This window comes from Scophthalmus maximus, chromosome 12, assembly GCF_022379125.1.
Source record: "Scophthalmus maximus strain ysfricsl-2021 chromosome 12, ASM2237912v1, whole genome shotgun sequence".
Classification (NCBI taxonomy): Eukaryota; Metazoa; Chordata; class Actinopteri; order Pleuronectiformes; family Scophthalmidae; genus Scophthalmus; species Scophthalmus maximus.
Genome location: NC_061526.1, coordinates 10010195 through 10033664, shown reverse-complemented (window position 1 = coordinate 10033664; position 23470 = coordinate 10010195). Strand labels below are relative to the sequence as shown.

Below are 23470 nucleotides of genomic sequence, written 5' to 3'. Positions count from 1 at the left end.
TTCATGATAACATCATTTACATGAGAGAAAAACAGACACACCAACGTGGAGCCGACTTCCCTGTTGACTGTCCAACAAGCAGAGATGTTAAAATAAGATATACAGCAGGTCAGAAACACAAATTCATGTTTCATAACTTTGACATTATATTTTATCATCAATTCTTTCCAGTAATTTTCACAGGCCATGAAAACATTCATTTACTTTAAACTGCAGAGAAAAGTCCAGCTGGATGTAACCTAAAGCTACATGACACAAAGTACAGTGTGAACAAATATTGAACCAGAAATAGGTTTGAAAGAAAGAGTCACAAAGGAACAGAGATCCTTGTTTCACTAATGTTCAACTCACTGCGATGATATTAATTATGTACAGTGTTCATACGCAGACAGTTGAATGGAAGTAGAGAAACGTTTGCTGCAGCTCAGGGTGAAAAGCCTGAGGACGTCACCGTCACCGGACCTCAGCCCGACTGAAGCGATCCGTCTCCAACAAGTAACGACCTTCTGTGAGTCATTGAGCAGAACCACACTAAAACATCCTCACGGTGTTTGGTCCATGAAACTCGGTGGAAGGATGGAACATCAGCGAGAAAGAAGCGGTTCCATCTTTGGGGCAGATCAAGGACTCTGTTTTCTGACTTTTCCAACAATTTCCCAGTGAAAAACTCCTGGATCTGGACGAACAAGGCACATTCATGGAGTTCAGGGACTGGAATCTATGAATGTGAGCAGTTTGGTGCGTCATCCTGAAGATGGTGGTCAGCTTCCATCTCTGCCTGGTTCAAATATTACACATTGTTCATGTGGGAGGACTCGAGACCTCTTTTCAAAGGTCTGGTCTCGGTCTCGGACCAGGAGGACTCGACCGGTCCAGACCACAACTGTGATGATTTTGCTAAATGACTTGTACATTGTCTGATTTGTTTTTTTCATATCATTTATGTGATTTGTTGTTTAACGTTGCTCTGCTTCGAACGCAACCAATCACGTGACCAGGTGCTTTTGACACTCACGGTCTTTGACGGCTGCTGCTACTAATTTCATATGGAGCAATGGAGCCAATGTAATGTGTTCACTCTTAAGATTCTTTCAGATCAAATCGATAACTTCCTCTGGCTGACAGGCTTTACATTTTATCATAAGTGTGTCATGTTGGGTTGGACTCGCACTGGTCAGGTTCTGTTCTTGACTCGGTCTCATCCTGCCTTGGTCTTGTCTTGGTCTCAACGTCTTGGTCTTGTCTTGGTCTTGTCTTCTTGGTCTTGTCTTGGTCTCAACGTCTGGTTCTTGTCTTGTCTTGGTCTTGTATTGGTCTTGTTTCGGTCTTGGTCTTGTCTTGGTCTCGACGTCTTGGTCTCAACGTCTTGGTCTTGTCTTGTCTTGGTCTTGTATTGGTCTTGTTTCGGTCTTGGTCTTGTCTTGGTCTCAACGTCTTGGTCTTGTCTTGGTCTTGTCGTCTTGGTCTTGTCTTGGTCTCAACGTCTTGGTCTCAACGTCTTGGTCTTGTCTTGTCTTGGTCTTGTATTGGTCTTGTTTCGGTCTTGGTCTTGTCTTGGTCTCAACGTCTGGTTCTTGTCTTGTCTCGGTCTTGGTCTTGTCTTGGTCTTGTCTTGGTCTTGTCTTGGTCTTGGTCTTGTCTTGGTCTCAATGTCTTGGTCTTGTCTTGGTCTTGTCTCGGTCTTGGTCTCAATGTCTTGGTCTTGTCTTGGTCTTGTCTCGGTCTTGGTCTCAATGTCTTGGTCTCAACGTCTTGGTCTTGTCTTGGTCTTGTCTTGGTCTTGTATTGGTCTTGTATTGGTCTCAACGTCTTGGTCTTGTCTTGTCTTGGTCTTGTATTGGTCTTGTCTCGGTCTTGGTCTTGTCTTGGTCTCAACGTCTTGGTCTTGTCTTGTCTTGGTCTTGTATTGGTCTTGTCTCGGTCTTGGTCTTGTCTTGGTCTCAACGTCTTGGTCTTGTCTTGTCTTCGTCTTGTATTGGTCTTGTCTCGGTCTTGGTCTTGTCTTGGTCTTGTCTTGGTCACGGTTAAGGTGGTCTTGACTACAACACTACACATTGTTATTTGTTAACCCCACAATCTTTCACACCCATTTGTTCTGAACTCAAACGAGTTATCAGGCAACTGTGGGTTATTCCTTCTGTTCCCGGCCCATTGTTTTAACTTGACATGTCAAACTATCTGTCCCTGTGAGATTCCATCGTGTTCACTGGCAGTAGAACGTGAGAACGCTCTGCTGGTTTCCTCGTATCAACACTGCAGGACAGTGGAGGCCGCAGGTCAGCGTGTCCAGCCAGGACATGTACAGAGCACTGGGGCAGTCGCTCTGTGGCACCGGGAGGCTCCTGGGGGGAAAACACCACATTCACATGAACCTGACAAAAGAACTCATGGAGGACAACTGCTGCTGGTTCACGACCTCTGACAAAGACAAAGAGACCTGATCTCTTTCTGTGGCCTGGATCTTTTGACATCACTGTGGGCCTCAATTTGAAATCCTTGTGAACATCATACAATTCATTCTTTCCTCCCAGAAATGTAAAAATGTGTAAACTGCACTCACACCAGCACGAGAGCAGCGTGATGTGAATTCCTCCGGATGATTTCGTTCAGCCTCACTTTCCTCTCAGACTGCGAAGGCAGGAAATAAAAAGAAGAAGCTGACTACAAAGTCACATGAAGCAGGGAAACACACACGTGCACACACTCTCACACTCTCTCACACACACACACACACACACACACACACACACACACACACACACACACACACACACACACACACACACACACACACACACACACACACACACACACACACAAACACACACACGAACACACACACACAGATACACACACACACACACAGATACACACACACACACACACACACACACACACACACACACACACACACACACACACACACACACACACACACACACACACACACACACACACACACACACACACACACACACACACACACACACTAAAGGTGTCAAACTAACAACAAAGTGGTGCAGGTTTGACATTGTGGTATTTGACCTCACATTTTAAAAGTGACAGAAAATATCTTTGTGTGTGTGTGTGTGTGTGTGTGTGTGTGTGTGTGTGTGTGTTTGTTGACACACCTTAAGTTTGAAGGCCTCAAACTCCTTGTCAGATATTTCCCACGGGGATCTTTGTCTGAACTCCTGAACTGAGACGCCATCCTGCTGTTCGTCGTGGAGCCTGAAGGGGGCGACGCTGTCCTCAAACCTACTCAGGCTGAGGAGCAAAAAAAGGAAAACCGGACCGGGTCAGTTTGCTTGGCACCAGGTGACTTTGAGGTTTTTGGGTTTGGTGAACGAACCTCTTGGCTTGTGGACGCTTCTCGCCGTCTGTTATGACTATGACATCACTAAAATCCAGACGGAACCTCTTCAGCAGCGCGATCATCCTACAGAAACACAGCAACACAACACAAAGTGTATGGAAGTATGAAATCTAGACCGTTTACTACTGCTCAGATCAGCTGGTAATGTTCTCCAGATTCTCAACACAGTAGCATTTTTAATTATTTATGGTGCAAACAGGTTCACTTTACTTTCTCATCTCTTTATTTTCTCACATGAATAAAGTTTGAATGTTTGATTCCCAACATGTGCTTTGTGAATATATGATGTTTTTTTGTATTTGTAGCTCAGGGAAAGTGAAAGACATAGAAGAAAAGACAGTGTTTGGTGAAGAGGCGAACACAAATCCCAGGAGGAAAAACAATGGAAACCTACTGATTGCGTCCGTCCTCCATGTTGTGCTCCTCTCCCACGATGAAGACTCTGACCTTACTGTGGCGCCAGCGTCTTCTCCTGGTGAGCAGGTAGGGCACCAGCAGGGTCAGACCTTGGACGGGAGGAAGAGGAGGAGAAAGACGGCAGCTATGGAGGAGCGCAAGCTCAAATCTCAGCGGACCGGATGAACAGATGTTTTCTCTGCGGGCTCACCTCCATCGTCGGCAATCCAATAGACGTCGATGGTCTTCGTCCCCTGTTCATTCTGAAACGCCGTCTTCATCTGATCGTGGTCCACTCTCGTGGAGATGTCGTCAACTACAACAGCACGAGGAGGAAGAGTGAGGTGTGTGTGGGGCTAATAAACATGTATGGTTGGAACGGGAACTGCAGGAGAATAATCAAAAGAAACGTTTTCTGGAGCCAATGAGCTGCCGGTTAATCACATTTAGATAAAATGTGTCTCCTCTGACGAACATGTACGACGGCACATCTGAAAATTTGGTGATGTGTTGGGCTTTCATTGTGTCAGGTACAGTTAGCACAACCGACTGAGGCAACATGTTCGTCTGAGCCGGAGTTAGACCTGAATATCAGAAAATACAGTGTCATCAGCGTATAGAAATCTCCTGTTTGTGTGCGCATAGCTCACTTGATTCTCCAACAGGAGACTGTTGGTCTTTGTTTCCCACAGGTTCATCGGGTTCAAATCCTTGGTTGACTGGTGGAAACACGTCACACGTCTGTTAGTTTAATATTGTACATGTTGCAGGAGATAATGGAGAGGAAAGGCAAAGACAACTGTGGATCGCTGACCTTCAAAATCAAACTGGTCATAGACATCCAGCCCGTCCATCATCCGCAAGATACACAAACAGTGGTTGCAGTCGAAAGTGTCACTGGAGAAAACAAGAGTCTTATGATGAGGTTCAACAGAAATACTCATTTAAATTAATAACAGATATTCTCCCTGCAGTTCTTACTACACATGCTGTCGAATTAAATTCATTTTAAAACTTTGGGTTATTTCCTGACACTAGTTGTACAATCGTACAATGCCAGTAAAACAGTGAACATTAATATATTCCTTATTTTTTAACCACACTTACTAAATGGTGTTGATGTAATCGTCGATGCTTTCAGCAGAACTGTCCGTCCAGTTGCTCTTGAACCCCAGGACCAGAGTGTTGGGCCGGAGCTTACCAAGACCAGCAGCCTGAAACAAAAGGAATGATAAGTAATCTTCATGTAGAATCGGATGCCAGTTGAATTACCATTAGTCGTGTTCAAGACTGTCGTACATTCACAGATGAACAACAGACGTTGTACCTGCATCAAGTGTCGAGCTCCAGCTCGGAGGCTGTCGGCGCTGAAGGCCGTATAAAACGAGCACACCTTCCTCTCGTTCATCCACCTCATCGACCGCTCTGCTGCCTCCTGCGGCATCGTCTGCTTCTCCTGCTCCTGAAGAAGATCACAAACTCGGTCATGTCTTTACACATACAGAGATTCAGTAAAAGATTTAAAGTAGGACAAAGACGGTCAACAAGGCCAAATACAGTCAAACATGTTGAAAGATGTTCTGAAATATTTGAAATGATCATTTTTATGACCATGATGATGTCTCCGCAGATCATGAGGCTGATGTTCTTGGTGAAGGAGCCGACGAAGTCGACCAGCGCAGGTCTCTGGTTCGGGGGCCCGGTCAGGACGAGACACTGCGGTCTGAAAAACGAGACGAGCGCATCACAAATCACACTATATTTTGCTTATATATATATATCTTTGAATATGTTGAGATGTTTGACTGCTCACCTGAAGTTCTTGACGTGATCCTCCACAGCAGACAGAGAGATCGAGTACGACAAGGCCATGTTGTATATTCCTGCCTGGACTGACGAGCCCCAGTTCACCTCTGTGCATTTCAACAAAGTGAAGTGGGTTTGTTAACTCAACTGATCCAATCAGAATGCAGAAGATTTTGAAAAAGGAAACTCTGGTTTCACGCTCACTTGGCTTGTTGTAGTTGACGTATCCAAACAGGAACAATATCATGCAGCAGGTGACGAGCGCCGCCCACCAGGTGAACAGGAACATCAGAAAGACGGAGATCACGGCTCCAAACAGAGCCGTCCATTTACTGTAGTAGTGAAACGACGGCCTCCAGCCTAAAGGGGACGACAGTGAGGAATAGAGGACTCTCAGAGGCAGTTGCAGAACCTGCAACTGTATATCAAAATGGAAGGTCAAGTCAGAGCAGACTGAAGCCTGTATTCTCTGTACTGACCAGCAGAGGGGGACACAACTGCAATTGAAACATGTGATTGCAGCTAAATAGATAAATAGTTATGAAAGAAAGCTGAGAAAGGATATTTGACTGCTTATGATGGTTTATTCTTGTTTCATATTAATTTTTTTGTCAAACTAGTCGGTCAAGGATGAATCCTTTTGTTAATACTGAAAATTGAATATCTGCAATTTGAGCTGTCACCTGGAATCTGTTAGCAGCCAAATTATTACTCAATTCATTTGGAGAAAAAAAATATTACTCAAAAGTGTAGGGAACATGGCCGTCACAAAGCTCCTGGTCGATTCGGCTGGATGACGGGAGTCATGGTGTGTGTGTGTGTGTGTGTGTGTCACTGACCGGGTGAGTTGGTGATTGACGCGTGGAAGCAGCTGAAGTTGATGAGGCAGAACGAACACAGGAAGAAGTTGGAGATCAAGGCTGCGATGGAGTTCAGCTCACCTGCGTCGACATAAAACCACCAATCACCAACATTCAATATCTAATATCTCAACATCACCGTAACAACAACAAAGCACCTTGTGTTCAAGAGGTTATAGAAATCCATGTGTTAATCAGTAATTCCAATAACAAGACATGCGACACCCACCTATGAGTATGAAGGCCACGGCTATGAGGTAGCAGAGGATATAGGCCCGGAGTGGCTCGTCATTTTTCCCATAACCCTTTGCAAAAAATCCAATGTACGGGTAGAGGTTGTCTCTGCACAGACACTTACAGATACAGAAGAACATATATGTTTTATAACAGGTACATTTCTTTGTTCTGAGACACCAGAGATACAAAATAATGTGTAAACACAAATACCAGCTTTTGATTGAGAAAAAAAGAAGATTCTCCTGCACCAAAGAAAACTTTTGATTCATATTCATTTTATTGTTTTGTATTTGATTAATAAAAGTGTCGTTTGAGGGTTTTGCTTGCGGAGTGTCACCTGAAAGATTTTGGGAGCGGAGGTGAGGAAGCCGAAAGCAGACGACAAGCTCGCTACAAAGACGCCAGCAGTGTTGAGGTAGGAGAAACCCACCACTTGGCCAGGGACCTGGTCGGAAGAGTCATCACCAACAATGATATATTTCATTTGACGTTCATGGGTTAGGGTTATTATGATTATAAACATGAGCATTTCGGGAAAACTAGCTCCGACGTTGTCCCAGGGGTTCGGGATTAAAAAGCGACCGAACTCAACTGTACCTTTAAATCGTTGGCCAGACCGAAGCCACAGGACTGTGACTCGATGCACTGGGTGAAGTTCCAGCCCAGACCACACCCCAGACCGACGCAGCCTTCTGTGATGTTCCCAGTCAGGATGTCACTGATATTCCCAGACGCATCCCGGATGACACACGAACCTGCAGACAATGGGCTTGAATGTTGAACTGCGGCAGCACAAGAAGAAGCAGCGACGGTCACGCGTGAACTGTGTCGTGTTCACGTCTGTCACTGCTCCTTTATAATATTCCTGGCTTTAATTGGGATTCAAGAATTTTTCCCGATGTGCTTGACCAGTGACAACAAGTTCTGATGGGTCCCGCATGACGTCATGAAAGTTTCTTTCTTTATACTGTTCTCTCGTGGTCACACTGTACGCTGATGACACAATTTAATATTAAACTCAGTAGAACAAATACCGTCTGTGTGACTATCATCCAGGTCTACACCAACTTCTACAGACTCATAGATCTCAACGTGATGAATCCTCATTATGTCATGTACTGTATCTCTCTGACCCGTCCGTCCTTCAAGTTCGGTGCAAATTGGTTCGGTGCTTTTTTCACGATCCTTGTGCAAATGGAATCAACTTGTGGAAACATAACCTCTCTGAGGCAAAGCTGAGAAGTGTCTAACCAATAGATCCAGAAATAGCCAAGAAGGTGATTGTGGTCCAGAAAATGGCCATGAGTGAGCCTTTGGGGATCGCAGTTGCGGGGTCCTGCAATAGGAAACAGGAAGTCAACACTCATGGCGGCCGTGGTGGAAACAAAATGTTTCTCCGGCTTGGTTGGTGTCACGTTACCTTGAGGTCTCCACAGATGTTGACTCCACACAGGATGCCAATGGTGGAGGGGAAGAAAAGGGCAAACATCTGGACGAAGGTGCCTTCAGCTCCTCGCCAGTCGGGCTTCAGGTTCGACACAAAGACGTCACCTGATGACGGGCAACAACAAACCTCAAGTTCATGTACAGGCTTTTTGCTGCTCAGTCGGTTGCAGTTTGCAACTTCACCACCAGATGCCGCCAATAAATTACAAAAATTACACTCTGGGGGTTTAATTAAATCGATTTTACATTGGCTTCTTTTTTCAATTTTCCTCTCGTTCCAAGCATCCAACTGATTTTCATCAAAGATTTCATGCAATGATACTTTATTTTATTTCACTTGAACTGAAAGTAGCTGATAAAACATTTTAGCCTAAACTGTTTTCTTAATGTCTGCAATACAATATACAATATACAATATAAAATATAAAATATAAATTACACGATATACAATATACTTTATACAATATACAATTCCAGTAAATTATTAAAACCAATAGAGAAAACGGCCTGAACTCACTTCTGTAACCAAAGATGCCCTGGGCCTGTTTCTCTGGACTGGGAGGGATGAAGCTGCCCACAAAGTAGTTGGCGAAAGAGATGGAATATACACAGACGAAGAGCAGAATATGGGCCTGGAGAGAAGAAGAAGAACAATATATATATATATATATATATATATATATATAGATAGATAGATATAGAATAGATATGATACAAGTATGTAAAAGATGAGATTTACAGGAGAGTTCCAGCACAGACTTGGTAATGTACTGTCTCACCTTGGAGGCCCACTTCATTCCAGCCAATGAAAAGAGCAGAAGAACCGTCACCGTGACCACACCCACAATACGGATGTCGTTGATGGAATCAACCATGACGGCACCGAACTCCTACGTTCATCAATCACAGTGATTCGTGTGTTAACAGAGAATCTTGCCTTGTCAAGTATCGGTGGTACAGTCAACGCTGGAGGGGGAAGTCAAGTAAAACTTTGATTCATTTGTTTTCATCAGCACCTGCATGAGATCACGCACCACCTCTGCAAAGCCGACAACGCTGAGGACACAAGCCAGCGTGTTGGCGAAGGAGAAGATCATCCCAACCGGTCCGCCGATCTCCGGCCCCAGAGAGCGGGAGATCATGAAGTAGGCCCCGCCTTGAAGAGAAGAACACCAACCGGTGACACGCAGCAGAGAACACAACACACGGCTGCTGTCACATAATTCATGAGTCTCGTTCTAATGCTTAGACAGGAAGTGACCGACCTGAGCTCGCCCTGCCGTTGGTGGCGATGGCAGAGATGGAGAGAGCCGTGACCGAGGTCACCGCCGCCGACAGCAGGATAATAAACCAGGTCAATACTGAGATGAAGATATACATTATTATATAATACAGTCAAACAGTCATACTTCTTAGTCAGCAAGATTATTACTTTTTTTTTGCTAATATGAAACAAGGTGCGTCAGGGGTGTCAGGAGTTTAGCCTTCTGACCAGCGCCATCTTGGTTTTTTTGAAAACAGAAGTAACCATATTCGGAAGAGCAGGGGCATGGCCTGACTGAGAGCTACACCTGCGACCTGCACCAATTGGACGGTACCAGCTGTCAATCACACTGTGTCCACGCCCCCGACACATCTGACGCTTTCTGATCTGTTTGACTGTAAGTGAACCATAATGTACAAAATGAACATCATATGTTAAAGAAGACATTTGAAATGTTGGTAGTCAGACAAAGTGAGACTGGGACTGGAACACTGCAGTTCCAAGGTGGAAACACTGACATGTATGAAACATAAATGACACGTACTGTACGGACACGTCAACGAGGTGACAAGCTTGACTTTAATCGGACAGACTAGGACTCATGTGAGTTAAACATATCTGGTACAGTCCTCTGGCTCGAGTCTGTGACCGCTCTGCTCATTTAAGTCTGAGGACTTATGGAAATAGAAGAATGAAATAATGAACTCACAGATTCCAGCCTGAGACGTGATCCACGACAGGCGGAGCAGCAGGATGACGCCCCACATGTTCAGCATGCAGCGGAACTGAGACCAGAGTTTCACATGTCGTGTTAAAACGCTTGAAATACACACAACCACACACACAACCACACAACCACACACACAACCACACAACCACACACACAACCACACAACAACACACACAACCACACACACAACCACACAACCACACACACAACCACACAACCACACACACAACCACACAACCACACACACAACCACACAACCACACACACAACCACACAACAACACACACAACCACACACACAACCACACACACAACCACACAACCACACACACACACACCATGACTCCCGTCATCCAGCCGAATCGACCAGGAGCTTTGTGACGGCCGTGAGTTCCTTCATGTTGCTCAGTGACTGAGAGACTGTGGCTGTTCGCTGCCTCCATCACCTGACGACGACAACGACAACAACAACAACAAGACAGTTAGTGTCATATTTCATAGTAAATAGACATAGTTCATAGTTACAGACATAGTTCCTAGTTAATAGACATAGTTCATAGTTATAGACATAGTTCATAGTTATAGACATAGTTCATAGTTAATAGACATAGTTCATAGTTAATAGACATAGTTCATAGTTATAGACATAGTTCATAGTTAATAGACATAGTTCATAGTTATAGACATAGTTCATAGTTATAGACAGAGAGATTCAGGGTCTGATTCAGTCGCAGAGGAAACACTCACCCCTGCTTCCCTGCGGAGTTCGTCCAGCGTCGGTCGGGCTGTCGCCCCCTTGTGGCGCGGCAGAGTGCAGGAGTAAAGTTCCTGCTGTGGCACCAGGTCCAAGACGCTGTAGATGGAGGCTCTCCGCAGCTCCACCTGCGAGTCCCGACGCTGCAGGTCACTGGCAGACGGACAGGTGTCATTTCATCATCCATCTACTCATTTATATATCTACTAATATATGATTCATGTTGCCATGGTGTCCGTTCCATTGAGGCCAGACCAAAGTGTAAAGGACAAGTTCACTGAGAGGTGAAGAAGGACCGATTCCTTCAGATTCAAGGATTCCACAGTTTTTACTTTGGTTTGAAAGTTTGGTATAAAACAAGAGAATAAGAAGATCTCTGATCTGAAGAATCTAAAACTGACGCTGAAGGTTATCAACACAAACCTGGGACCTGTAAGTTACCGTCTGGTTGTCATGGAGATAGAATGAAGAGTTAGTCCCGTACCTGCGAGGTGCTTCCTCATCGCTGGAGAATCGAACCCGGGGCCGAGCGTCCGAGCTCAGCTTGTCTGGTCTGGATGTGAACTGTCCCATCTGAGCGTCTTGTTGAATCCTGTGTCATAAGACGGAGAAGAGATGAAGAGCTGGTTCATAACTGCTCCTAAATATCTAACATGAAACACCTCTTGTTATTACAATTCACTTTTCACTGTGTAAATGATATTGAAATACATGAGACCAGATCTGTCACTCATAACCTGCTGGACATCGATCACAACAGTTTGTTTCTTCTCTAACAACGTACGGATCAACTGAGGAGTAAAGGAAGTGATAAAGAGTGTTACTCTTCACAGAGTCAACACAAACAAATACATGAAACTTTCAATCACATTTAATATTTACAGTTAAATACTCACACACGTGTTTTCTGCTCCAGCTGAACGTGATCGTCTCTCTTTATATACTGGACCTTCAGTGAGGTGGGCGACACCCCCATCACCCCCCCCCACACACACACCCCTCACTCACTCACACACACACACACACACACACACACACACACACACACCCCTCACTCACTCACACACACACACACACACACACACACCCCTCACACAAACACACTCACACACACACACACACACTCAATCACACACACACACACTCACTCAATCACACACACACACACACACACCCCTCACTCACTCACACACACACACACACACACACCCCTCACACACACACACACACACACACACACACACACACCCCTCACACACACACACACACACACACACACACACACACACACCCCTCACTCACTCACACTCACTCACGCACACACACACACACACACAATTTCATAAAAGGTCATTTTGCCTCTTTTAGTTCATTTTTGAAATTGTGTGATTTGAAATGACTCAAATTATGATTTACAAAAAGATCCAAGGTTTATATTCAAACTTTGAATATGACATGACATGACGTGACATGACATGACGTGACATGACATGACGTGACATGACATGACGTGACACCATGTAGCAGACGCTTTCGTCCCAAGCGCTGGATCCAACATGAAGGTTTGATTACTGTAACATGAAACCTGATCCATCGCAGTGTAAGTGTAACACATGTTCTGTTATTCTTGGTGTGTTGCATGTGAAGCGTCTGTCAGCGGTTGAAGAAGAATCCTTGTGGCCACAACAGCAGCGTTTGCAGTAAACAGCAGAGCGAGCAGCTGGTTCACTGACGTCCTGCGGCTGATCGTCTGAGGACACAACAAACATCAGCACGCGTCCGACAACAGAAGACAAGCGACACCTCCAGGTGAGAAGACGTACTGTACGCTGGGGGAGGGCTCCTGTGGGACGAATCCTCATCTCTGTCAGCGATCTGACAAAGATGAAGGTCCAACGTGTTTCTCCTCTTCCATTATCGTCCATATAGTGACGAGTCTGTAGCGTGGTCATCGTTCCCTCCGCCTCTCGTCATTCTCAACTATTTACAGGCAAACATTTTCAAATTTACTTCATAATTGTGAAGCAGCTGATCAGTTCTTCAACAACAAAGTGCCGTGGGTGGAATCGTCCTTTTGTCCTCGGCTCATTCAGCTCTGATTAACGTCAGTGTGACCTCGTTACCATGACACTGGGACAGTTCATGTTGTGGGAGGAGCTACTTTTAGAAGGGCCATGGGGGGGGGGGGGGGCAGGGGCCACGGGGGCGATCAACATGTGTTTGTTGTCAGAGTAAATAAGTCCAGCTACTGTGTGTGTGTGTGTGTGTGAAGGAAGAGCTTTTCTGTCCGCTGCGATGCTGAATCACATTCAAAGAACACAGAGTTGACGAAACAGACAGCAGCACTTCCTGTAGGAAAATCAACCCTCATGAAAAACACTGATGTTCGGAGCCTGAGGACAAACATGTTCATGTGCATGTTCAGCCTCTTGCGGAAAAATTAATTCAGGAAAATCAAAAGCAAGATCGCCAGAAAGAAAACAAGAACCCAAAGCACCGAAGACGAGATGAAACACTCCCCGTTCTGTTCCCAGTGTATTCGTCATCTCCACACTGTTCGTGTGTTTACTGATGGGTCTGACCTCACTTCCCCTTTGCTGCTGCAAGGAAGACACTCATCAGGCTCTCCGTCTCCCTGGGCGTCACCAGGGGTCACCAGGGGTCACCAGCTGGTCTCCTCCGTCCAATAGCACGGTCACACGCTCGCCTCGCCAGCCTCCACCCATCTCATCTCCACCACCACCATCACGGGGGCTTTGCTCAGGACCAGCGCCCTCAGCTACAATATCTCCAGCTACAAATCCAAAAACATCCTTTGTCCACAAAGCACATGTTGGGAATTAAACATCCAAACTTTATTCTTGTGAGGAAATGAAGAGATAAGGATGTAAAGTGAATAATGTCAATAATGAGAATCTGGAGAACATTAGCAGCTGATGTAAGCGGTGAAGAAAACGGTTTGGAGTTCATACTTTCATTCCCATCAGGGTTTCAGCCAGAACGATGAAGATGCTGTGGATGAAAAATGAAGCGCGTCAGTCGACGGGGAAGGAACAGTTTCTAGAAAGTTATTACCTGATGCCTCTCCACTGGGAGAAAGACCTCGAGGTATCTCTCAGCACAGAACCACGGAGAAGGACGGTGATGCTCGAACTATTCACCAGACGGTGTGAGGTGAAAACATATTCACGTCATATTTAGACAATCTATGTTGTGATATGGCGCTTTACAAATAAAAATTGAATTGAATTGAAAGATCATTACAGCGACCGATTGGACGTATCCCCTGGAAAGTGAGGAACTGTTTCACGACTCTCCAGGGGTTGAACCATGGAACATTAATGACAGATGATCTGGGTTGGACATTAGAATGAAGTGATTCCTTTTGTTGCTCTGTAAGATACAGTGGACTGGACTCTGCTCCCACGTCCCCATTCTTCTTCTTTCATGTTGTTTTGTGGTTCATATCATTTGCGATTGGTTTTGTGTTGTCTTGTTGAGTTCAATAGAAAGTTATGAAACATGATCTGTATATAATTTGTGTTTCTGACCTGCTGTTTATCTTATTTTCACATCTCCGCTTGTTGGACAGTCAACAGGGAAGTCGGCTCCACATTTGTTTTTCTCGCATGTAAATGATGTTCTCATGAACAGTGGATCCCTCTTCACTAAAACACGCCCTCGTCCTCTGAATTTTAATATTCAAAGTGTTGACATCAAGTGGCCTGCGTCGTCCTCACATACAAACACATTACCAGACATGGCGTCGTCATGACAACGTGTCGACGTTGATGGAACACATGTTTGGTTCATACCTCTGGATGAATTCAAATCACTCTGATGGACACTGAACTCCACCTCTGGCATTTTACAAAACCATACAACAAATTATCTGCAAAGCGATTGACGTCACCATCAGCTGGCAGAAGCTAGCAGGTGCACATGCTAATGCGGTGGCCGTATTAGCATGCTAACATTGGCAGTTAGCTGCGTCACAGACGACGTCGTCTAGTTTTACAAAAGGCCGAGACGAGCGACTCGAGTCCTTTCTTCTTCCTCGTGTGCAAACAGAAGCGCAGCAGCTGACGCTTCTTTGCATGATTATTTCCCTGTGAGATTATGTGACGAGTTGCTTTCATCGCTCATTTTAGATCCAAAGGTCAAAGGTTTATTTGACTGAACATATAAAATCATCATCTTCAAAAATGTGTAAACAAGAAAGTGTGTGTGTGTTCATGTGTGTGTGTTCGTGTGTGTGTGTGTGTGTTCATGTGTGTGTGTGTGTGTGTGTGTTCATGTGTGTGTTCATGTGTGTGTTTGTGTGTGTGTGTGTGTGTGTGTGTTCATGTGTGTGTGTGTGTGTGTGTGTGTGTGTTCATGTGTGTGTGTGTGTGTGTGTTCATGTGTGTGTGTGTGTGTGTGTGTGTGTGTGTGTGTGTGTGTGTGAGTGTGTGTGTGTGTGTGTGTGTGTGTGTGTGTGTGTGTGTTTTCCGTGTCATGTAAATCTTCTCTTTGTAACTGCTGTGGTTTTCAAATGAGGCATCAGGCGACTACAAGAGCCCGTGTTCCTGATGAGGATGAGGAGCCTTCGTCAGCATCACAGAGAGAAGACAGAAGAATTCAACACATGTAAGTGTGTGTGTGTGTGTGTGTGTCACTAACATTTCATATTGATTGTAACTATTGACGACTAGTGGACGTGAGAACAGACAGCTGAGGGTGTGAACACGTCAGTTCACGTCCTTGTTGTAATAAAGACGTCAGCTCAGGTTTGGTTCAGCGTCGGGAGGTGATGACCCCGAGTGTCCCGGTTGAATTGTCTGGAGACATTTCTCAGGTTCTGTTGCCTCTAGTGGCGTCTCACCTCTGATCAGCGCAGCAAAACCAGCAGCCAGGACATTGAATCACAGTCGGTCAGAGTTCACGTCTTCATGCAGTTGTTCTTTTATTGGATTGTTTTATTCTGAAGGATCACACCGACAGGTTCGGCTGTTTCCTCCCATCTCCATCTGACCTACGTGTTTTTGAAACGTGACGAATTAGTGAAGACGCGACTCTGTTTCCACAACAAGAAGCAGACGCTCGTGTGCCGGTTTGGGATCTGGTTTGTTTGTGATCTTCACAGATGTTAATGTCTTGTTTGCTTCACAGAGTGCTGAGGATCTCATCGGACACGCAGCGATGCGGTGGGCTCTGTTCCTGCTCACTGTGACGGGTACGTCTTCATCCACGTCCCTGTCAAAGTACAGGTGATACACAATGAAGTGTCAAAGTATGATGAATAATTACAGGTCTTAGTGAATGAACCTTTGTTTGTTTGTGCTGAGGGCTAATGTCTCCGTGTCCGAATCAAAGTCCGTCGTCAAATGTTTAAAGTTTGTGAAGGAGAATCTGAACCATGAGTCAGAGGTTTGTTGTCACATGTAAATGTAGTGCTGATGTCTTTGGGCAGAATTGTAGTGGAGCAAGCAGGGGGGGGGCGTGGCCTCACCTGCGACCAGCTGTCAATCACATGGTGGCCACGCCCCCAACACATCCAGTGCTTCATGGTCCATGTGACTGTAACTGAACCATAACGTACAAATGAACATCATGTGTTGAAGAAGACTTGAACCATAAACTCCTCAGGAAAATGTTTCACTGACGTTAAGAATCAAGTCACGTTCTCAGAGAGTCGCCCCCTGCTGGTCAGGACACAGAACACAGGCTTCACACACTTTCAAGATGTGGTGACTACGTCCATTTTGTGTCTGTCTTGTGAATGTACAGTCGCTGTGACCTGCTCCTGATTTAAGTTCCATCATCAGATTCTTGCTTCTTCATCAGCATCAATACTAAATACATGTTTTTCTGTCTGTAGGTCAGTGTCTTGTCTCCACGTGTCACATCTATAAGTACACATTTATTAAAGAGAAGATGAGATGGAAAGATGCTCAGATGTACTGTAGAACAAACCATACAGACCTGGCCATACTGTTCAACGGTCCAGATGAGAAGAGACTCCGTCAGTCTGCAGGGAACATGGATGAACCTGAAGCCTGGATTGGACTGTACCACCACCAACCATCCACCAGGCAGTGGCACTGGTCTCTGCCAGAGGAGAAGTTCCATGAAGACGACACACGATGGGACACTGACGAGCCTAATGACGGGGGACAGCAAGAGAATTGTGTCATCATTACGAGGGATAAGAAATGGATAGATCTGAAATGTGACAAAAAAAATGAATTTGTCTGCTGCGATGGTGAGAATACGTCTCATGACTTCAGCATATCATCCAGTCTGATGATAGTTTTCTTCATTCATTCATATGAAATATGAAAAAGAACTTGACATGATTAATACATTATTAACAGTAAATGAAATGTTCTGTTAAATTCCACCTGTTTTTTCTTATGAACGTATGAATTTCTATAAAGTACAGAGGATTTATTTGTAAATGATATGAAAGTACCTTGTTACACCACACACACATTGTGTGTCGGTGAAAGTGCAGTGGAGTCACGTCAACTCAATTCACATCATTGTTTCACCTGCGAGAAACAAATGTGAGTTTTCTGTTCAACTTGTAAAATGTGTTTTTCTCATGAAGCTTGTTCGTCCGTTTATTCTGCAGGAAAACAAAACTGTTCTATCGTTCATGAGGAGAAGAAGTGGAGAGAGGCTCAGATCCACTGTAGAGAGAAGAACAGAGACCTGATCAGTGGAATCAAACAGTTAGAAGAATTCACAGTGACAGAGAGTCAGAAGAAGATGTGGATCGGCCTGTTCAGAGACAAGTGGAGGTGGTCGAGTGGGAACAGATTCAACTTCAGAAACTGGGAGTCAGATCAAGACGAGACAGAGGGCGAGAAATGTGCCTCGATTCAGTTGACAGGCTTAAAGAAGTGGAAATCTGCTGATTGTGGAGAAACAAAACCCTTCTTCTGCTATGATGGTGAGTTCTTCAAAGATCTAGAGCTTCACTTTCTCAGAGCAGCGGAGACAGTCTGAAGATCCGACCCAGTTCACAGGGATCATCCATTGATTCACTTGAATCCATTTATAGTCACGTTCTCATAGAGTCGCCCCCTGCTGGTCAGGACACAGAACACAGGCTTCACACACTTTCCAGATGTGGTGACTACATCCATTTTGTGTCTGTCTTGTGAATGTACAGTCGCTGTGACCTGCTCCTGATTTAAGTTCCATCATCAGATTCTTGCTTCTTCATCAGCATCAATACTAAATACATGTTTTTCTGTCTGTAGGTCAGTGTCTTGTCTCCACGTGTCACAACTATAAGTACACATTTATTAAAGAGAAGATGAGATGGAAAGATGCTCAGATGTACTGTAGAACAAACCATACAGACCTGGCCATACTGTTCAACGGTCCAGATGAGAAGAGACTCCGTCAGTCTGCAGGGAACATGGATGAACCTGAAGCCTGGATTGGACTGTACCACCACCAACCATCCACCAGGCAGTGGCACTGGTCTCTGCCAGAGGAGACGTTCCATGAAGACGACACACGATGGGACACTGACGAACCTAATGGCGGGGGACAGCAAGAGAATTGTGTCATCATTACGAGGGATAAGAAATGGATAGATCTGAAATGTGACAAAAAAAATGAATTTGTCTGCTGCGATGGTGAGAATACGTCTCATGACTTCAGCATATCATCCAGTCTGATGATAGTTTTCTTCATTCATTCATATGAAATATAAAAAAGAACGTGACATGATTAAAACATTATTAACAGTAAATGAAATGTTCTGTTAAATTCCACCTGTTTTTTCTTATGAACGTATGAATTCCTATAAAGTACAGAGGATTTATTTGTAAATGATATGAAAGTACCTTGTTACACCACACACACATTGTGTGTCGGTGAAAGTGCAGTGGAGTCACGTCAACTCAATTCACATCATTGTTTCACCTGCGAGAAACAAATGTGAGTTTTCTGTTCAACTTGTAAAATGTGTTTTTCTCATGAAGCTTGTTCGTCCGTTTATTCTGCAGGAAAACAAAACTGTTCTATCGTTCATGAGGAGAAGAAGTGGAGAGAGGCTCAGATCCACTGTAGAGAGAAGAACAGAGACCTGATCAGTGGAATCAAACAGTTAGAAGAATTCACAGTGACAGAGAGTCAGAAGAAGATGTGGATCGGCCTGTTCAGAGACAAGTGGAGGTGGTCGAGTGGGAACAGATTCAACTTCAGAAACTGGGAGTCAGATCAAGACGAGACAGAGGGCGAGAAATGTGCCTCGATTCAGTTGACAGGCTTAAAGAAGTGGAAATCTGCTGATTGTGGAGAAACAAAACCCTTCTTCTGCTATGATGGTGAGTTCTTCAAAGATCTAGAGCTTCACTTTCTCAGAGCAGCGGAGACAGTCTGAAGATCCGACCCAGTTCACAGGGATCATCCATTGATTCACTTGAATCCATTTATAGTCACGTTCTCATAGAGTCGCCCCCTGCTGGTCAGGACACAGAACACAGGCTTCACACACTTTCCAGATGTGGTGACTACATCCATTTTGTGTCTGTCTTGTGAATGTACAGTCGCTGTGACCTGCTCCTGATTTAAGTTCCATCATCAGATTCTTGCTTCTTCATCAGCATCAATACTAAATACATGTTTTTCTGTCTGTAGGTCAGTGTCTTGTCTCCACGTGTCACAACTATAAGTACACATTTATTAAAGAGAAGATGAGATGGAAAGATGCTCAGATGTACTGTAGAACAAACCATACAGACCTGGCCATACTGTTCAACGGTCCAGATGAGAAGAGACTCCGTCAGTCTGCAGGGAACATGGATGAACCTGAAGCCTGGATTGGACTGTACCACCACCAACCATCCACCAGGCAGTGGCACTGGTCTCTGCCAGAGGAGACGTTCCATGAAGACGACACACGATGGGACACTGACGAACCTAATGGCGGGGGACAGCAAGAGAATTGTGTCATCATTACGAGGGATAAGAAATGGATAGATCTGAAATGTGACAAAAAAAATGAATTTGTCTGCTGCGATGGTGAGAATACGTCTCATGACTTCAGCATATCATCCAGTCTGATGATAGTTTTCTTCATTCATTCATATGAAATATAAAAAAGAACGTGACATGATTAAAACATTATTAACAGTAAATGAAATGTTCTGTTAAATTCCACCTGTTTTTTCTTATGAACGTATGAATTCCTATAAAGTACAGAGGATTTATTTGTAAATGATATGAAAGTACCTTGTTACACCACACACACATTGTGTGTCGGTGAAAGTGCAGTGGAGTCACGTCAACTCAATTCACATCATTGTTTCACCTGCGAGAAACAAATGTGAGTTTTCTGTTCAACTTGTAAAATGTGTTTTTCTCATGAAGCTTGTTCGTCCGTTTATTCTGCAGGAAAACAAAACTGTTCTATCGTTCATGAGGAGAAGAAGTGGAGAGAGGCTCAGATCCACTGTAGAGAGAAGAACAGAGACCTGATCAGTGGAATCAAACAGTTAGAAGAATTCAATCTGACAGAGAGTCAGAAGAAGATGTGGATCGGCCTGTTCAGAGACAAGTGGAGGTGGTCGAGTGAAAAAAGATTCAACTTCAGAAACTGGGAGTCGGATCAAGACGAGACAGAGGGCGAGAAATGTGCCTCGATTCAGTTGACAGGCTTAAAGAAGTGGAAATCTGCTGATTGTGGAGAAACAAAACCCTTCTTCTGCTATGACGGTGAGTTCTTCAAAGATCTAGAGCTTCACTTTCTCAGAGCAGCGGAGACAGTCTGAAGATCCGACCCAGTTCACAGGGATCATCCATTGATCCACAGTGTGAATGTAAACTGAACCGTGTGTTGACGTCACGTGAGAGGTGGATGTACAGTATTTATCAGGTGGATTCTCTCTGCACTGCACCTTTTCCTACTGTGATTCCACGATGTGATAAAAGAGCTGAATGATGATGTGACCAGATCTGATGGAACTGCTTCACTCAAACATCAGTGGTTCTTAGAGGCAAAGTCGGACGAGCAGCGAACTGAGCCTTGAATTTGTGATTGATGAAAATCCTCATTGGAGGCTGTGTTTGTTCTTGACAGATGGAATGATCCTGATCAGAGAGAATAAGACCTGGGAGGACGCCTGGATCTACTGCAGAGAGAACTACGAAGACCTGGTCTCCATCACCGACGCTCGCCAGCTGGAGTTGATCGCAGCGCGAGCCAAGATGGCCGACACGGACCACGTCTGGCTCGGACTGCGCTACTCCTGCACTCTGGATCTGTGGTTCTGGGTCACTGGTGAACGATTCTCCTACAACAGGTTTGACTCCAACCAAGAGTCTAACAGATGTAACGCAGCTATTGCCATGGAGATGGGAGGAGGCCACATGTGGTTCCAGAGAGACGACGATGAGAAGTTGAATTTCATCTGTATCAAATAAAAACCCACGAACACCGTGGGGACACATTGTGAATCTTCACATTCTGCTCTTTGTGTTCATCAAACAGCAAAATGGAGAATTTAGAAATGACTGATAGTTTAACCTGTTACAATTATACATGAGTGATATGTTGGTGGTGGTTATTAGTTGTGAACCCAAATGTTCTTCTGATTACATGTAAATGAATGATACTGTAGATCTTTGAGAAGCTGTTAAACTATGATCCTCTCTTTGTGTCTTTGGCTTGATGGTGATTCCTCACGGACGTAAGCGCTGCTTCCTTTCAGAGCGTTCACATCATGAGAAAAACAAATCTATCAATCAAGTTGGTTTATGAAAGTTGTCTTGCTTGTTCTTTAATGTTTGGTTTGAAGCACATTGATTCATGTAAGTAGATAACAACCAGTTCATGTTGAGTGTCAGTAAACAGCTCGTCAAAATGTCTGCGGAACAAGAAGTCTGTTTTTTCTTGGTGAAGTGACACTTATCAACACTAGTGGGCAGACAACCACGAATATGAATGGTACCGTATGATATATATTATCTAACAATCACAAAAATTATGTTTGAATATGTTCTGAAGTGGATTTTTATTAAAAATTAACATTTCAGTGACGAAAATGTTCAAATTCAAATCTGTAAAGAACAAAGAACGATGGTCCAAGAGAAAGAAAAAAGAAGGTTCAATCCTTTAAAGGATTTCAAAGATTAGTCCAATAACCAACACAATAGCTAAAAATTAAATAAAACCCATGTTGACCCTGCTGGACGGCCCCCTCCAACCCACAGTCCATGGAGTTTGGGGGGGGGGTACATTCACTTTGAAATGAATGTACAGAAACGAGTGTCTTTAGACATTAACTTACATGATATTTCTCTTTTACTGGAGAAAAGACACAATTACACAAGAGTCAAATTAAATAAAGATTCATTCAGAATGAAGGAGAACCTTTTGAACAATGAAAACTATTTTTAAATTAAATGTTGTTGGTTATGAGATAGAAAATTAATCAAAACAATAAAATCAAAGATATTACACTTTTTCCAACATAGAATATCCAAAGAGGAAGAATTTGCATATTTAAAGGGAAACTGTTAAACTGTTAACTGTTATACAAATATAATAATAATATATAGACAGACTGTACTGTAAAAGAAAACAACAACAGGTTGTAAATCGCTATGGGCCATAATTCTATCATTTATTTTCTGGCGACCTCTAGTGGTGATAGAAATGATCACGACAGCAGAAGGCGAATGAAAAGCATCAGAGGGGCGCTCATGCTGTATTCATCCCAATCAGGAACTGCAAACTACTAATTTTGTAATCTGCCATTTCATAATGACAAAATGTATGATATATGAGATTATGAGATTATTATGATTTTAAAAGATTTTCTGATTCTGATTCTGATTCTGATATGAGACTATACAACCTGCACTGCTCTAAATAGAACACAAACAAACACACACAGGACTCATCCACTCCACTATAAATGTTGTTTATATTTAGTCTCCATGTGCCACCATTGCTACTGCTCTGTATATATTATTTATATACCTTTGTTTTTTATTTAATGTTATTTTTTTTGTATATTTTGTACATACTAACTTTGTACATTTCTTTATATACTCTTCCGTCCACTTTGCTGCTGTAATGCCCGAATTTCCCGATTGTGGGACGAATAAAGGTATATCTTATCTTATCTTATATATAACACATAGCTTCTATAGTGATGAAGGGTTTGTTCGTAGATGGTGAATCTAAAGGTGTTGCATTACTACATTATACTGTTTCCTCCTCGTCTGGTGAAATGTGCCAGCAGAGTTATAAGAACCAAAACTCAAATCACTTCATATTTTGTCAGACGACTATTACACATTTGATGTGTTTGAAATCAGTGAACATTTTCGTACACGCCACATAGAGAAGAGCAAAAATCCAGTGAAGGATGAGTACTTATTTACATTGTCACTCATAATTCCATTGGGCCAAAGACAAACATTGACCTTGTCTCCAACTGGTAGCCACAAGACACCGCTGTTGGATGCAGAGGTCGGGTCGGTTGGAGGATGACAATACCATGACAGAATGCTGTTTCCATTGTGGTAAAGAGATCCACCACAAGTATGATCAAGGGAATACCAGCACAAGGAAGTGAAAGTGAAATAGTAGA

The 23470-nt window shown here is 43.8% G+C and overlaps 2 protein-coding genes across 3 annotated transcripts; one reads left to right on the top strand and one right to left on the bottom strand.

Moving 5' to 3' along the window:
* Nucleotides 1-1917: 1917 nt before the first annotated feature.
* Nucleotides 1918-13594, bottom strand: LOC118290345 (solute carrier family 12 member 3-like). The gene is made up of 28 exons (XM_035617944.2): nucleotides 13515-13594; nucleotides 11353-11460; nucleotides 10862-11021; nucleotides 10453-10560; nucleotides 10095-10170; nucleotides 9387-9482; nucleotides 9138-9277; nucleotides 8901-9011; nucleotides 8639-8753; nucleotides 8096-8226; nucleotides 7927-8011; nucleotides 7273-7430; nucleotides 7013-7120; nucleotides 6668-6791; nucleotides 6418-6519; nucleotides 5783-5938; nucleotides 5586-5685; nucleotides 5384-5495; nucleotides 5100-5234; nucleotides 4880-4986; nucleotides 4587-4669; nucleotides 4423-4491; nucleotides 3984-4088; nucleotides 3771-3882; nucleotides 3353-3439; nucleotides 3132-3267; nucleotides 2561-2628; nucleotides 1918-2342 (listed from the first exon to the last, which is right to left on the bottom strand). The coding sequence occupies exons 1-28, from the start codon at nucleotides 13592-13594 to the stop codon at nucleotides 2204-2206; spliced, it is 3111 nt and encodes a 1036-aa protein (XP_035473837.2). The 3' UTR covers nucleotides 1918-2203.
* Nucleotides 13595-15400: 1806 nt separating this feature from the next.
* On the top strand, nucleotides 15401-21737 carry LOC118290371 (macrophage mannose receptor 1). Of its 2 annotated transcripts, XM_047336099.1 has the most exons (9): nucleotides 15401-15497; nucleotides 16020-16083; nucleotides 16729-17112; nucleotides 17485-17805; nucleotides 18119-18502; nucleotides 18875-19195; nucleotides 19509-19892; nucleotides 20265-20585; nucleotides 20950-21737. In XM_047336099.1, exons 2-9 carry the CDS (start codon nucleotides 16050-16052, stop codon nucleotides 21291-21293), a joined length of 2493 nt encoding a protein of 830 aa, XP_047192055.1. In that variant the 5' UTR covers nucleotides 15401-15497; nucleotides 16020-16049; the 3' UTR covers nucleotides 21294-21737. The 2 variants fall into 2 exon arrangements, with proteins under 2 accessions (XP_047192055.1, XP_047192056.1); XM_047336100.1 differs by lacking the exons at nucleotides 19509-19892; nucleotides 20265-20585.
* The last annotated feature ends 1733 nt before the right edge of the window (nucleotides 21738-23470 follow it).

What these genes read in the sequence shown, in the direction of transcription:
- LOC118290345 (XM_035617944.2), bottom strand. Translation starts at nt 13,594, where the DNA reads ATGGGTGGAGGCTGGCGAGGCGAGCGTGTGACCGTGCTATTGGACGGA. An exon ending in GTCTGGCCAACGATTTAAAG is followed by an intron (nt 7,121 to 7,272) that starts GTACAGTTGAGT and finishes TCTTCCGACCAG; the next exon opens with GTCCCTGGCCAAGTGGTGGG. An exon ending in GATTACATCAACACCATTTA is followed by an intron (nt 4,670 to 4,879) that starts GTAAGTGTGGTT and finishes TGTTTTCTCCAG; the next exon opens with TGACACTTTCGACTGCAACC.
- LOC118290371 (XM_047336099.1), top strand. Translation starts at nt 16,050, where the DNA reads ATGCGGTGGGCTCTGTTCCTGCTCACTGTGACGG. An exon ending in TGAATTTGTCTGCTGCGATG is followed by an intron (nt 18,503 to 18,874) that starts GTGAGAATACGT and finishes TTTATTCTGCAG; the next exon opens with GAAAACAAAACTGTTCTATC. An exon ending in ACCCTTCTTCTGCTATGATG is followed by an intron (nt 19,196 to 19,508) that starts GTGAGTTCTTCA and finishes TTCTGTCTGTAG; the next exon opens with GTCAGTGTCTTGTCTCCACG.